The 12433-nt window shown below is 38.2% G+C and overlaps 1 protein-coding gene across 19 annotated transcripts in view; it reads right to left on the bottom strand.

The window, feature by feature from the left end:
- Window positions 1-12433, bottom strand: part of plcb4 (phospholipase C beta 4) — a 263855-nt gene that overhangs the window by 36824 nt on the left and 214598 nt on the right. For 17 of the 19 annotated variants that reach the window (XM_062957597.1, XM_062957576.1, XM_008116150.3 and 14 more), the window contains 6 exons: window positions 12169-12269; window positions 10758-10793; window positions 6177-6318; window positions 5541-5625; window positions 5243-5367; window positions 2513-2564 (listed from right to left, as the gene is read on the bottom strand). In XM_062957597.1, the coding sequence (XP_062813667.1) occupies window positions 2513-2564; window positions 5243-5367; window positions 5541-5625; window positions 6177-6318; window positions 10758-10793; window positions 12169-12269 (541 nt within the window). The remainder of the gene's footprint in view (window positions 1-2512; window positions 2565-5242; window positions 5368-5540; window positions 5626-6176; window positions 6319-10757; window positions 10794-12168; window positions 12270-12433) is intronic. The other 2 variants (XM_016996121.2, XM_016996125.2) reach the window with 1 other exon arrangement.

Below are 12433 nucleotides of genomic sequence, written 5' to 3'. Positions count from 1 at the left end.
TACTGAGGGAAGGAGAGCAAGGATGGGGCCTTTCTGGCCTTTCTAGGAAGGGAGTTCCAAAGACCTAGAGCCACCACTGAGAAGACCCTCTCCTAAATAAGTCTGAGAAGGTGGTTGAACAGAGAGAAAGACCTCTCCACAGGATTAGAGAGCTCTAATGGGCAAATAAGTGGAGTTACAGTCCTTCAAATAACCAGTATTTGAGTCATACAAAGCTGTATTAGTCAAAGCCAGAACTCTGAATTTTGCCCAACAAAAGACTGGCAGCTGGTAGAGCTGTTGCAACAGAGGAGTTGAGTGCTCCCTGTAGCCAGTCGTAGGACCTCATCACATTGACTTCAGCTCCATCCTAGGATTCTTCTAAGACAGAGGCTGCTAGATCCCATCACATGATAAAGAGCTACTTCTAGAGGGGCTCTGTCTTGGCTCTGTCCTGGAAGTGTCCTAGGATGGAGCCCTGAGAAAATGGGAGCCTTCGGTGTTCTCACTGCATAGAATGGGGATGGTGCAGGGGGGAGCCGGGTGGTGACACTTTCTTCCGTGATGGGGAAAGTGGTAATACAAAACGATGGTTTCTCTCACTGCCTCACAAATTTGTCATGCTGTCTGGCAAATCTCCCCACTGTCACCCGTGTTAGGAACCTTCATGTGATGAATTTCTAGTTAAAACCCTGCCCATAGCTCTTTGGATTCTACTGAATAGTTCTGTGCTAAATCAATGGTGTGAGTCAGAAAAACACTTTTTCCTTCCTTTATTGCCCTACCATAAGCTTTCATTTAGGTTTTAGCCTGATTTTAGTCTAATTCACTCTGGGTTTTCTATCACCATCACTCTATATTAAAACAACAGATCAAAGAAGAAACTTTTTTCAAAAGACTTCAAAATATTAGTTAAGTTGTACAATTTAAAATAATACCCTCTTACACCCTTTTTCTTAAAAGCTCTCAGTTGTAAAATCCTGCCTGAATAAAAAACATTTCTGCCCCGCAATGGAAAGACATGAAAGGAAGGACCATTGTAGCCTCTCTAGGGAGGAAGCTCCAGAGCAAAGGGACAGCTACTGAGAAGTCATTTCTCATGTTTCCATCAAATGAACTTGTGAAGTTGGTGGGACTCAAAGGTCTTCTCCTTCCTATCTCTGGGTCTGGACTGTCTCATAGGTAGATATGTGTCATAGCCAGCAGTTTGAACTCTGTCCAGAATTATGCCTGACTGATGGGAGGTGGACATAAACCCTAATCACCCAATCATTCCCATTGGCTCAGTTCCAATGCTGTAAATGAGCAGATTGCAAGAAAAGTGGCTGGGGCAACAGACCATGAAATATAAGGGGTAGAGAGATGTTACATCCTCCAGCTGTTGATGAAAACCAGATTTCCTCCAATCTCACTTTAAACATAAAGAAATAGGATTGCTGTTATCATGAAGCTTATTGCCCTGAAACACTTCTTCTTTTTCTTCTTTTTTGCAGTTGTTCCTTATCATAGTTAGATCTTTGGCTGTCAATGGTCTGGTGAAACTACCAAAGAAATGTTTAATCAGTGTTTAAAAACAACTTCACCAGTGTTTAACATTTCTAATCTTAATTTGCTGCAGAGTTAATGAGATCTTAACTCAGCACAGAATTTAAACCAGGGGTTTTGGAAACTACACTAGCCCGTTGCCAACTCTTAGCTTGACACGAATACTTCAAGCTTCTATAGAATCCTAGTGCCAATCCCTGCATTTCCTGTAAACAGTAATACTCCTTCTTAGCTACTTTCCCAACTTTATCACATGAGGTTGAAAAACCAGTAGTTTAGCAGGACAGTGGCATCTGTTGCTAGTAGGTATCATGTAACATTGTGTGTGTCCTGCTACCACTTTTCCATCCATTATTGTAGCACCCCTTTTCATTGCTGGGCAGAACCTATCAATGGCTTTCCATACCACTGCCTTCCCATTGCTGACTTCTGTGCAATAGGTCCCTTCTGCTTCTGTTTTTAATAGGCTGGAGGTCATGTGGTGTCAATGGTCATCATTTCTTTCCTCTTCCCCCTCCCTCGTCCCTCTCCCTCATTCCCAGTCAGGCTGTTTTCCTTCCCTTCCCCAATTTTTTGTTTTTGTTCTATTTTTTGGTAGTGTCACAATTGCAAAATTGCAGTAAAAATAAAAATTCAAAAAACACGGTAGGTGGAGCATGGGGCAAAAAGGCAAGGTTATGAAGGTTGTGCAGAAGCCAGATAGTGGGACTACAGATTGCCATAGCAGCAGCACCGTACTAAAGCACAGAAGTGCAATATCGAATGCTCTAAAACTAGTATGTTTCCATTCTCCACACTTATGTGTTATGGCAAAACAGGAGACTGATATGATAAAGTTTTAAGTGTACTACTACTTAGGCCTTGGTTTTTCTGAACTTTCTTCCATAAACATAAAAGACAACCTAATCCTTATGCACTACTTTTCATATGCAGCACATAATTAAAAGTGACAGACTTCTCCACAATGACAGTTTAAATAGTTACTCACCCGCATGACCCATTATATTCAAATTTTCCCTGATTCAACTGCATTGCTAAATCTGTCAAGAGACAAAAATAGTTTAATGTTTCATTCCTGAGTAACACTTGCTGCATCTGATCAGCCTTTTCAATCTAAGGGGAATAATTTGTCCTGGACAGCCACTTTTAACTAAAACCCAATTCCTGTGTATTGTGTGAAAATGCTTACTCTCACATCTACAAATGTGTAATCCTGCTCAGATTAAAATTGCTTTTCAAATGAAAAATTGATTTCTATAATCTTCCATATTATGGCACTTGTCAGAGTATCAAAATGATGTGCATCTTGTGAACCAGCTAGTTTATGTTTCTGCAGTTCTACTGGTTCCTATTAGATTTAGGTTGAACCTAAAGTGGAATGCATAGAAGGCCACTGGCAAAGGCATTTTTGCCCATCCTCTCTTTTCAAATGACAGATGGTTGCAATTAACACATCAGTTGTCTACATCAGCTACCTCTAGTCACACAGAAATTACATACCTCCATAGTAGTGATCTAGAAGCTTTCATGCTTCTAATTGACAAAAGTATCCAATAACATCATTACCCCACCTCCCTATGCAATGTGCTTTGTCTTCTAACAAACTAGTTCACAAGCAGCCAATGGCTGACAGAGTAACCTCATATACATGCCCTGGATCAGGCAAGGGGAAGAGGAATGACCTGAATTATTTCATTTCAGCCTATTTTAATATTGGTCCCTTATCACTGCCAAGTTGTACATGCCTAGCATAGAGAAAACTGCCAAGGAAATAAGTGTCACTCCTGATTTGCATAGTAGCACCTATTTGAAGATAACATTGTGATGACATGTGCTAATTTAATTCTGGAGTATAATACCCAAAATCTATATTTAATCAGATCTCGATTTAAGAAAAGTCTTTTAATAATATAGGCATTTCCAGCTAAAGAATAGATAAAAATGTAGAGCTATCCAGAAAACCTAGGCCCTTTGCATGGATGTGTGATGAATTTCTCCCTTCTTTCAATGATTTTGACATGAGGTGTGTACAAGAAATATGTATTATTATGACCCAAAAGGTTGGAATTGATCCATCAACAGGTGTCTCACCACTATTTCTATGATCCGATGAACCTATTTTGCCTAAAAAACAAATTGCCTTTTCCTGCCTAATGACAAGATTAAAAATATAGATTCAGTATATAGATTTAGCAAAATCTGTTATTAGAAAGAGACTCTGATCAGTGGTAAAGAAAAGATGTTAATGTAGAGTTATAGAAAAAGTGAAGAATATCCCAACTTATTGATTATTCTAACTATAATAATAGTTGGCACTGTCAAGGTGTCTCACATGGTAACTTAAGGAAAGATTTACTGTATATATTCACGAGTCTAGAAATTTCAGACAAAACACCAACCCAAACATCAGCGTAGACAATGGATCAGTGTAAGTACTGTACCATAATTCTATTTTTTTAAAGGAGCCATTGTTGAGTAGTGTGGCAAAACAAGAGTATAATCCAACCCAGGAGAACCTAAAAGAAGCACCAACACTTTATATTCTATCTCTGCAATGCCATTTGGATATTTTGAGAACCTGAATGAAAAAATAGTAGCAGTAGTCAAAGGAAGCTGGCTTCCTCAGACAACACTGGCAGTTTCCTCTCTCTGCAAAATGACCCTTGTCTTATGACCTCATCACAAAGGCTGCCAGAATCGCCATACATCATGGCAATTCTGGCGGTGCCCATCAGGCGGTGTGTGGAACCCATTGCCCTATGCCCCACATTGCCCAACCATCCCATGGGGGAAGCATCGACTACCTGGGTTCCTCCCATTGTTCCTGGCACAACACAAGAAGCCTTCGCTTTAAGCATGGAGCTCCGCTGGAAGTAGCTGGGCATTGTGGAATGGAAGCCTGTGGGCTCCATGTTTAAAGAGAAAGCAAGGTGGAGCATGCCACCGAATTCACCCCCATCTGATGAGGTAACATCTGTAAACTCTGTAAATCTGAACCCAAAACCTGCCCTCAACTTATTCATGAGTCCGACATGCACAAGTATATACAGAATTCTGGCTGCTAAGTACTGTAACAGATCTGTGTGATATTACATGTTGAGTTTTGTTTTGTGTTTCTTGCTATGTTGGTTGTGTTCATGGTTTTTGGTTTTTCATTCTTTCTAACTGTATAAAACTAGATTTCAAAAAGTGATTTTAAAAATTGTAGAAATATGTTTGCCTTGTCCTGATATCTGCTTTATTTGTCACCACCACCGCAGATTGTTTAAGCTACTATGAATGGGAAGGCAAGGGGGGGGGGGGGGGGGCGAGAGACTGCTGAAAGAAGCGTTCCTAGCTCCAAGAAAGGAAAGCATAAACAACGCTGTGCTTTTCACTCTCCCTCTTCATACCATCCTTATTTCCAATACTTCCAAGAAATATGTATTATTCTTTCCATTGAGGCATTTATTTTAAGAGGAGCCTTCTTTAAATGCTTACTTCTGTCTCTACCACTATGCTGATTAACTCTCTAATGTAAACAGGAACACTGAAACTTCTCTAGCTTTTTGCTTTCTTGCTTATAATCTTAGGGCCTACCTAATCTGACACACATCCTCATATTTAGCCATGCAACCAAATCTTCCAATAATGCCAACAGCAAAAATAATGACATCTGGTGGAGAGTTACTAAGCTGTCTTTTTTTGAAATTCAGATGCAATTGACATATCTGTCTACCTGGAGTCTGATAGTTGAGAGAGACCATCTGGCACCCAGCGTTCCAGAAAATTTGAGGCATATAATTGCTGGAATCCACTCTGCCTCCCTTTGGGTAAATCCGGCTCATTTGACGTTTATTATAGCTGTGTTATTTGTTAAAGAAAATGGAATAACCAAGTGACATGCATAGATGTAATGATCATTTGTTCACATCTTTATGGCTTTTTACTCTCAAATGTTCCAGCTCATGAAGTATAAGGTTCTGCATTATTTAGGTAACAACCCCTGCTTTATAATACTCTCTATAAAAGGATACTTCACGAACTCAATTGCGTGTGTTTTCAAATAGCCTAGACCAACCGACTCATTAAAAGAAGACATGTTGTAGTGAATGTTGCGTTCTAGAAAGAAAATAGTAAAAACTCTGTAGTAAAACACTGGGTTCAAGATTAATAGCATATCAAAGATCACAATAAATGAAGTTAAACTTCTGAAGAGAAGGAGCCCAGAGATTCTTAGTAAAACAGAGGCACAGTATAAAAATCTAAATTAAATTAAACAAAAACCATATTATTTTCATGCTTCTTTGTCTGTCCCTTCTTTTCAAATTACTGAGGAGCAGAAGCATGAATTCAGTAATTCACCATGTTAAGAGATCAAATAACAACAGCAATACATGTATTAGAAAATGAATTTAAAATATACAATAAACATATTTCATTGAGCAGAGAAAAGTGGACTAACTACAGGCATATGTTATATAGCTATGCCATGTAAAAACAATTCTTAGCATTACCGCAACAGGGTTACATCTCGTAATTTGGTGCCTCCATGTGGACAAAGGATGAAATGAAACATGAAAAATATGAAGGAAATTCCACACCTGAGATTAATATTAATAATAATAATAATAAGGTGGAAAATGTATTATTAATTAAACCCTTTTAGTTACCTTCTGCTACATGGAAACCTTGAAATTTAACAGGTTGGGCATAGTTGATCAACGCTGATAAGTATGGATGTATATTAGTTGTGGCACCTACATATTTGTAAGAAGCCATCCATGCTTGCTCATCCTCTGCAGTTATTACTCCCTGAAAGCATATTCAGACAAAAGAATACATCAGAAACAGCACTTTTTGTCCAAATTGGAGTGAAACCCAAAGAGGATTTGGTCAGAATTTAAAGTAGTGAGCATTCATGGGAAATGACACAAAAAAGACCTATTCCATCACCAGCACATTCACATAATGCTTACATATGTTGAAGAAAGTCATGTTGGGTGTCTGAGTAAATCTGTGGTTTTAGAGAAGTTTATTCTCATGATTACTGACTATTATGCATCATGATTGTTTATTCCAAAAGCAATTTAATTACTAGGGGGAGATTTCTGTACAACAGAGTTTACTTTCCAAATTTTAGGTAAAGGTAAAGGTATTCCCCTGACGTTAAGTCCAGTCGTGACCGACTCTGGGGGTTGGTGCTCATCTCCATCTCCAAGGCGAAGCGCCGGCATTGTCCGTAGACACCTCCAAGGTTATGTGGCTGGCATGACTGCATGGACAGCCGTTCCAAATTTTAGAAGCTTTCAAAAGACAAGCTCAGTCAACAAGTCAAGAGAGAGTCAAGAGTAACTGAAGGAATACAGTATTCCAAAGTTTGATGTAAACAAGATTCTCCTTGATTAGGCCTACAGACAGGATCTTATATATAGAATAATGTGTTCTGTGATCTGTATTTAGTCTCGGTGTGTATTTTTAATTTTCTATCTTATAACCTTAGTATAGTAGACACCAAATATTAAATGCTTTAATGTTAATTGTAATTTTTGTTGTGTGCCTACATTTTGTGTCTGACTTAAGGTGATGCTAAGGTGAACCTATCATGGGGTTTTCTTTCCAAGATTTGTTCAGAGGGGATTGTTTTTGTCTTCCTCTGAGGTTGAGCAAGTGTGATTTGCCCAAGGCCACCCAGGAACTTCCAAGGTCAAGTGGGGATTTGAATAATGATCTCTAGAGTTCTAGTTCAATGCTCAAACAATGGCACAAACCTTAAAATGTGTTTTTAATGTTCCCTCTTACAATGCAGGGTGACCAGACATATATTTCTTGGGAATTACTGTTCCACTTGTTATAGAAATAAAATGTGTGTCTGACATATTCTCTTATTCAATGCAGAACCCTGACTTGGAATACCATCTACTTTTCTGTAATGCCTGCCGTGGATTTACCACACCTAGCGATGAGCCATCCACAAAGATGAATGCAAAGCAGCTGCCAAAATTAAAACCCTGTCCTTTGGAGATAAAATAATTCTCTCACTCTCATGCCAGCAAAGGCCTGTAGAACCATGTTCGGTTCTTCAAACCTAACATGTTTGATGAATGAGAAAGGAAAGGGAGATAAGAAAGGGACAGAGCTGGTTTCAGGAATGGTACTACCCTGCAAACTAAAGAGTGTTAGAGCAGCTATAGGATGGGGTTCTTGTTTCTAGGTCTTCATCACATGTGCAAAAAGCCCTGTCTGCTGAGATGCAGCCAAGATGTAGCCTGCCAGAGCCCAGCATATGACATGAGGCTGCTTCCTGCGGGACTCTGTCCTGACTCTGTGTGTCTGCAATGTGTTTAGAGGCATCCCTGAGAACATGGGTGACTACTCGTGTTCTCATAGAGTAAGCTAAGAACAGTGCAGGATCAAGCCAGGGACAGATGGGTTTGTGGTGGTGGTAAGAGGTGCGATGTGTGATGCTGTCCAATGGTTTACCCCATTGCCTGAAAGATTCACCCTGCTGCCCTACATATGCTCCTGCTTTCCCCCTTCTTACGGACCTCCATGCGATGAAGTCCCTAGCCTTTCAAGTGCTAGCAGAATACTTCTTCCTTGCCCTTCTGGGAAGACAGAAGAAAAAAGATGGCTTATTTTAGGTGAAAATAAACAGGCTTCAAAAGTCACAGGCTCTTTCAAGAACTCGAATGTAAAAAAGTCATGGCCACTTTCTATGGTGGTGCCAATAATGTGTCACACTTTTCTATATATGAGGGAATCATTTTCTACTTTTTTATATGTGTGACAGGTGGCATATGGTACAAAACAAGGAAAAGTGTAGCCTGTAGCCATTACACAGCTTTTGTGGCTCAGGTCGAGACTCTCCACAAGGAAAAATGAAAATAAAATATTATTTTTCCCCACCACACTTTTTTCCCTCACAAATGTCCTCCTGGGAACATGAGGAAAATTTTCATCATGTCTTTGCGCCTTTGGTTTATTTTAGATCCAGGAGATGCCTTTTCCCCAAATCATGAAGTTAATAAGAACTGATTTTCTGTATCTGTAAAAGGTCTTCTCTTTCAGGACTAAAATGGTAATGTAAGTCCAAAAACATGAAGGAGGTGACCTAGAGTGCATTTGGGGACATTTTAAAAACATTTTGGGTGTGTGAAAGAGGGGTCCTCTAAGGTGTCTTAGGGGTTTTCCGACAGCTGTCCAACCCTTATTGTAGAAGGGGAGGAGAAAGAATAATTACACAGCATTTGGTAAGTAAAGCTTCAATATGTCTGTTACATTAGGGGATATAACTTTCAAGTTTCATGCACACATTGGTTACATCCAAAGAACCACAATCTACCGTTATTGTTGTTCTCGCATGCTTACACAAGGATGTGCAAAATGATTGCTATAATGAACAAATTATTCAGCAAGCTTCAAGTCATTGTTCATTCAAGAATTTCCATTATTTGTGCAGTCAGAATAATGTTTTGAGATTTCATTGCCATATTTTTTCATGTGATGAACAATGCAGTCCTTCAAAGAAACAATTTGCACTGCAAGGGTAATTTTGGATCTAACCTGCTGCCATCTAAACAATAGTTACTGGTCAAAAAATGGAGGATCCTTTATCAGCTCCAACTACTCAATTTGTGATCCAAGATCCAGAAATCTTGGAAGTTTTTTTCTAATTGGCAACTGGCTATCATATTACATTAAATACAAAAAGATTCCTCAATTACTGTTGAGATAGTTTCTCCCTCCATCCCCTCTTCTCTACATATACCAGGTCTTATCTGCAATAAAACACTCAGTATAATGATCTCTTTCTCTGTCATTTCTATTCAAAAGGCCAGAATTTACATATCAACCTATAAGTAGCTAATGGATATCTAAGTAATAGTCAAAAGTTATAAAATGAACTAAAATAAGAGTTTGCATCATATATTTGAAGAAGGTCCACAAGTATGTGATGCTTCCAGGGTGAGAGATAGAATAAATGGAAGTCCACAATACAGACTAAAGTCTGTTTTGAACTCTATACTCCTCTAAGTAACTAAAACATGAAAATAAAAAACAACCTTTCAAATTTAATATCATGTTTTTCTTGATATTTTCCTTTGACATTTGTCATGGCTTTTAAACAGCTATCAAAGTAAGGTATAAAAAAATATTACTGAATATTTGGAAAATGATTGAAAAATGGGTTTCTCATATGTTAGTAATCTTGATAAAAATAATGGAGTCGCATTATAATAATAATTAAGAGTCCGCAAAGTTTATGATGTACTGATATATATGTATGCGCATGCATACATAGAAAAAGCAGTATGTTATATACAGGGAATAACATTTTTGTATCAAAAACAAAGTTCCTATGTGAAAACATGATTTTATTTGTAGAAAATGCTGCTTTCCACCTAGAAAACTTTTTTTCTAAGCATTAAATGCTACTATCTAAACAACAAAAACAACAAATATTTTGTTTTGCATAGAGCAAGTCCTAAATTGCAAATAGTTTTCAAAAACTTTACGGATTCTGATGACTTTTTCACAATGAGGAGAAAAATCATAAAATTGTTATTTTTTTCTTGCAAGAACAAAATGTTTGAAGAAATACACCTAGAAAAGAGAGCAAAGGATCACAGGGGTATCTCAGCTTTTCACAAGGAACAGATCTAATCATTGTGGTACAATTCTGAGCTGTTTCAGAACTGCTTGCCTCTTTTACATAAACAGCAGAAACCCCATAAAAGAAGGGGCAGAGAAAATCACAGCTGGTTGGCTTATAGGAATCAGAAGAATCTTTACAGACAAGAAATATGGAGAGTGAGCAGCAGGGGGAGAATGTTCAAGCGAAGCATTGCTGGAGAAAAGTTTAACATGCAACCACCGCCTCCAGCCCAAAGAAAAAAAAGAAAAAGATAAAGCCAGAGTAGAGGTGGACATGAAGAGATGAGAAGGAGATCAAAAGTAGTTTTATTGCTCTTCAATAAGCTGACTACATAAACATCTGCATTAGCCTAAGATAGCAGTCATGCAGACAATGTAAGCACCCAACTCCCCTAGACAGAAGAAGGGGTAATTGGATTTGCTACTCAGGATAAAAAGAGCCACCATGACAATAATAAATAACCTAATAAATCCTGAGGAATAGCTAAAAAGAAGGTTAAATGAAGCAGTGAGTTAAGAATGCCATCTACAAAGCAGGCTTGTTAGGTGCAGAGAAATGAAAAAAATTAGAAGCTGTAAAATATCTTGTGGGTCACCTTTTTATTGTTTTCTTGTTCAGAATCGTCCACAGCCTAAGGGGAAAAATACAGATATTATCCAAAGAAGTTGTAGTATCACACACTCATAACTCAAAGAGAGCCAGGAAGCATAAAGTAGGAGGAGCATTGGACATGCTATTTTGCAACAAACTTTTCACCAGGTGTACAACTATGTTAATGTGCTGCTTAAAAAGTACAGCAATTTGCATGGAGGCAAAGGAAAGGCCCTCGGTGTAGAAGAGATGAAAGAGCCTGAGTGGGAATAAGAGTAGAAATTGTTTGTAGGTCCATCTGAGCACTGGATGAAAAGCAATGAACCAAAGGCGATCCATATTTCATTTTGAGAGAGAAAAAAGCATCCTCTTGTCGGACCAAGGAAATTGTATAGCTGCAGGAGAAACAGCTCTACATTTTGAATAAATATATAAATAAATTAGCAATTCTATATCTGATATTAACAGAGGGCAACATATGAAGACATTATTCTGGGATAACTATCACACATATAAATATTAGGGGATGAAAGTAGACAACTCAGACCATAACCAAAGAAAGGATAATAAATAAGAAAGAGCTGCATGCCTTTTATTTTATGTTGCCACAAATATCTTGTGCTAAAAGAGCAACTCCCAGCTAGGTTAGATTTCTTCTGAAGCTCCAGAGGAAGCAAAGAAAAAGCCACCGAGATATCTTGGCATTCCTAAATTGGCACCTTTATTCCATAGATTTTATATAAAAAGAGGGGGAAGCTTTGACAGCAATGAGAGCTTCTACTGATATACCTGCCTCAATCAAGGTCAGAAGATCGCTTGGTAAGAAGGAAGGAGTTAGAAAACCAACATGAGCAAAGTTATACAATATTTTATAATTTTTATTGTTTCCTAGAGTGAGTAAGATTTTATCTGTTTACTCTGACAGTATATTGAAATGTTTAATGACAAAGAGCCATCTAGTATTTTGAACAAAATAGTAAAATATACCAACTAAGATGAACTGGAGCAACACCTTTATTTTCTGCTGTTTTCATGATCTTTAGCTACCATCTCAAACTGACTTTTTCAGAGGCTTCTTTTCCTGACTTTAAAGACTTCTAGCTTAAAAATCATCCCTACAGTTATTCATTGTAAAATCATTATTCATAAAGTGAATAAGTCAAATTTATTGTGAACTGAAGACTAAGCCTGTAATAAAAAACTGCTTAATCCAGCAGCAACTGGCAATGAATAGAGTCTGACTCCCTTGTGACTTTCACCCAAATCTCATACACACTAGACTTAAAAGTATAATGTGAACAGAAAGTCAGATGTAGCCTTCTCTGAATGACTGTATGGTAGATTCTGATCCAGTTTCTTGGCCATCTTGAGGGCAAGTTCTTTAATTAACTTGCATGCACAATAAACTAGTTTACCTTTTTCACATGATTGGCCACCACTTCTTTTTGGCTCAAGTCATCAGCGGAGAGCTCACTTCCAAACTTGTACTCTGGATGGGCTTCCTCTTCCTGGTCAGCTAAATGTCCACACAGGCCAAAAAGAAAGGAGACACAGGGGGAGGGGGAAATAATGACAATGAGGATGACAACAACATTCATAAAATCTAAAGAGTATACCAAGAGGAATGCTATCATTTCATCCATACAGGAAGGGCTATTCTCGGTAAATACACTAAATTTC

This window comes from Anolis carolinensis, chromosome 1 (genome assembly GCF_035594765.1).
Source record: "Anolis carolinensis isolate JA03-04 chromosome 1, rAnoCar3.1.pri, whole genome shotgun sequence".
Lineage (NCBI taxonomy): Eukaryota > Metazoa > Chordata > Lepidosauria > Squamata > Dactyloidae > Anolis > Anolis carolinensis.
Note: the sequence above shows the minus strand (reverse complement) of the source record. Positions and strands in the feature narration are given on the sequence as shown.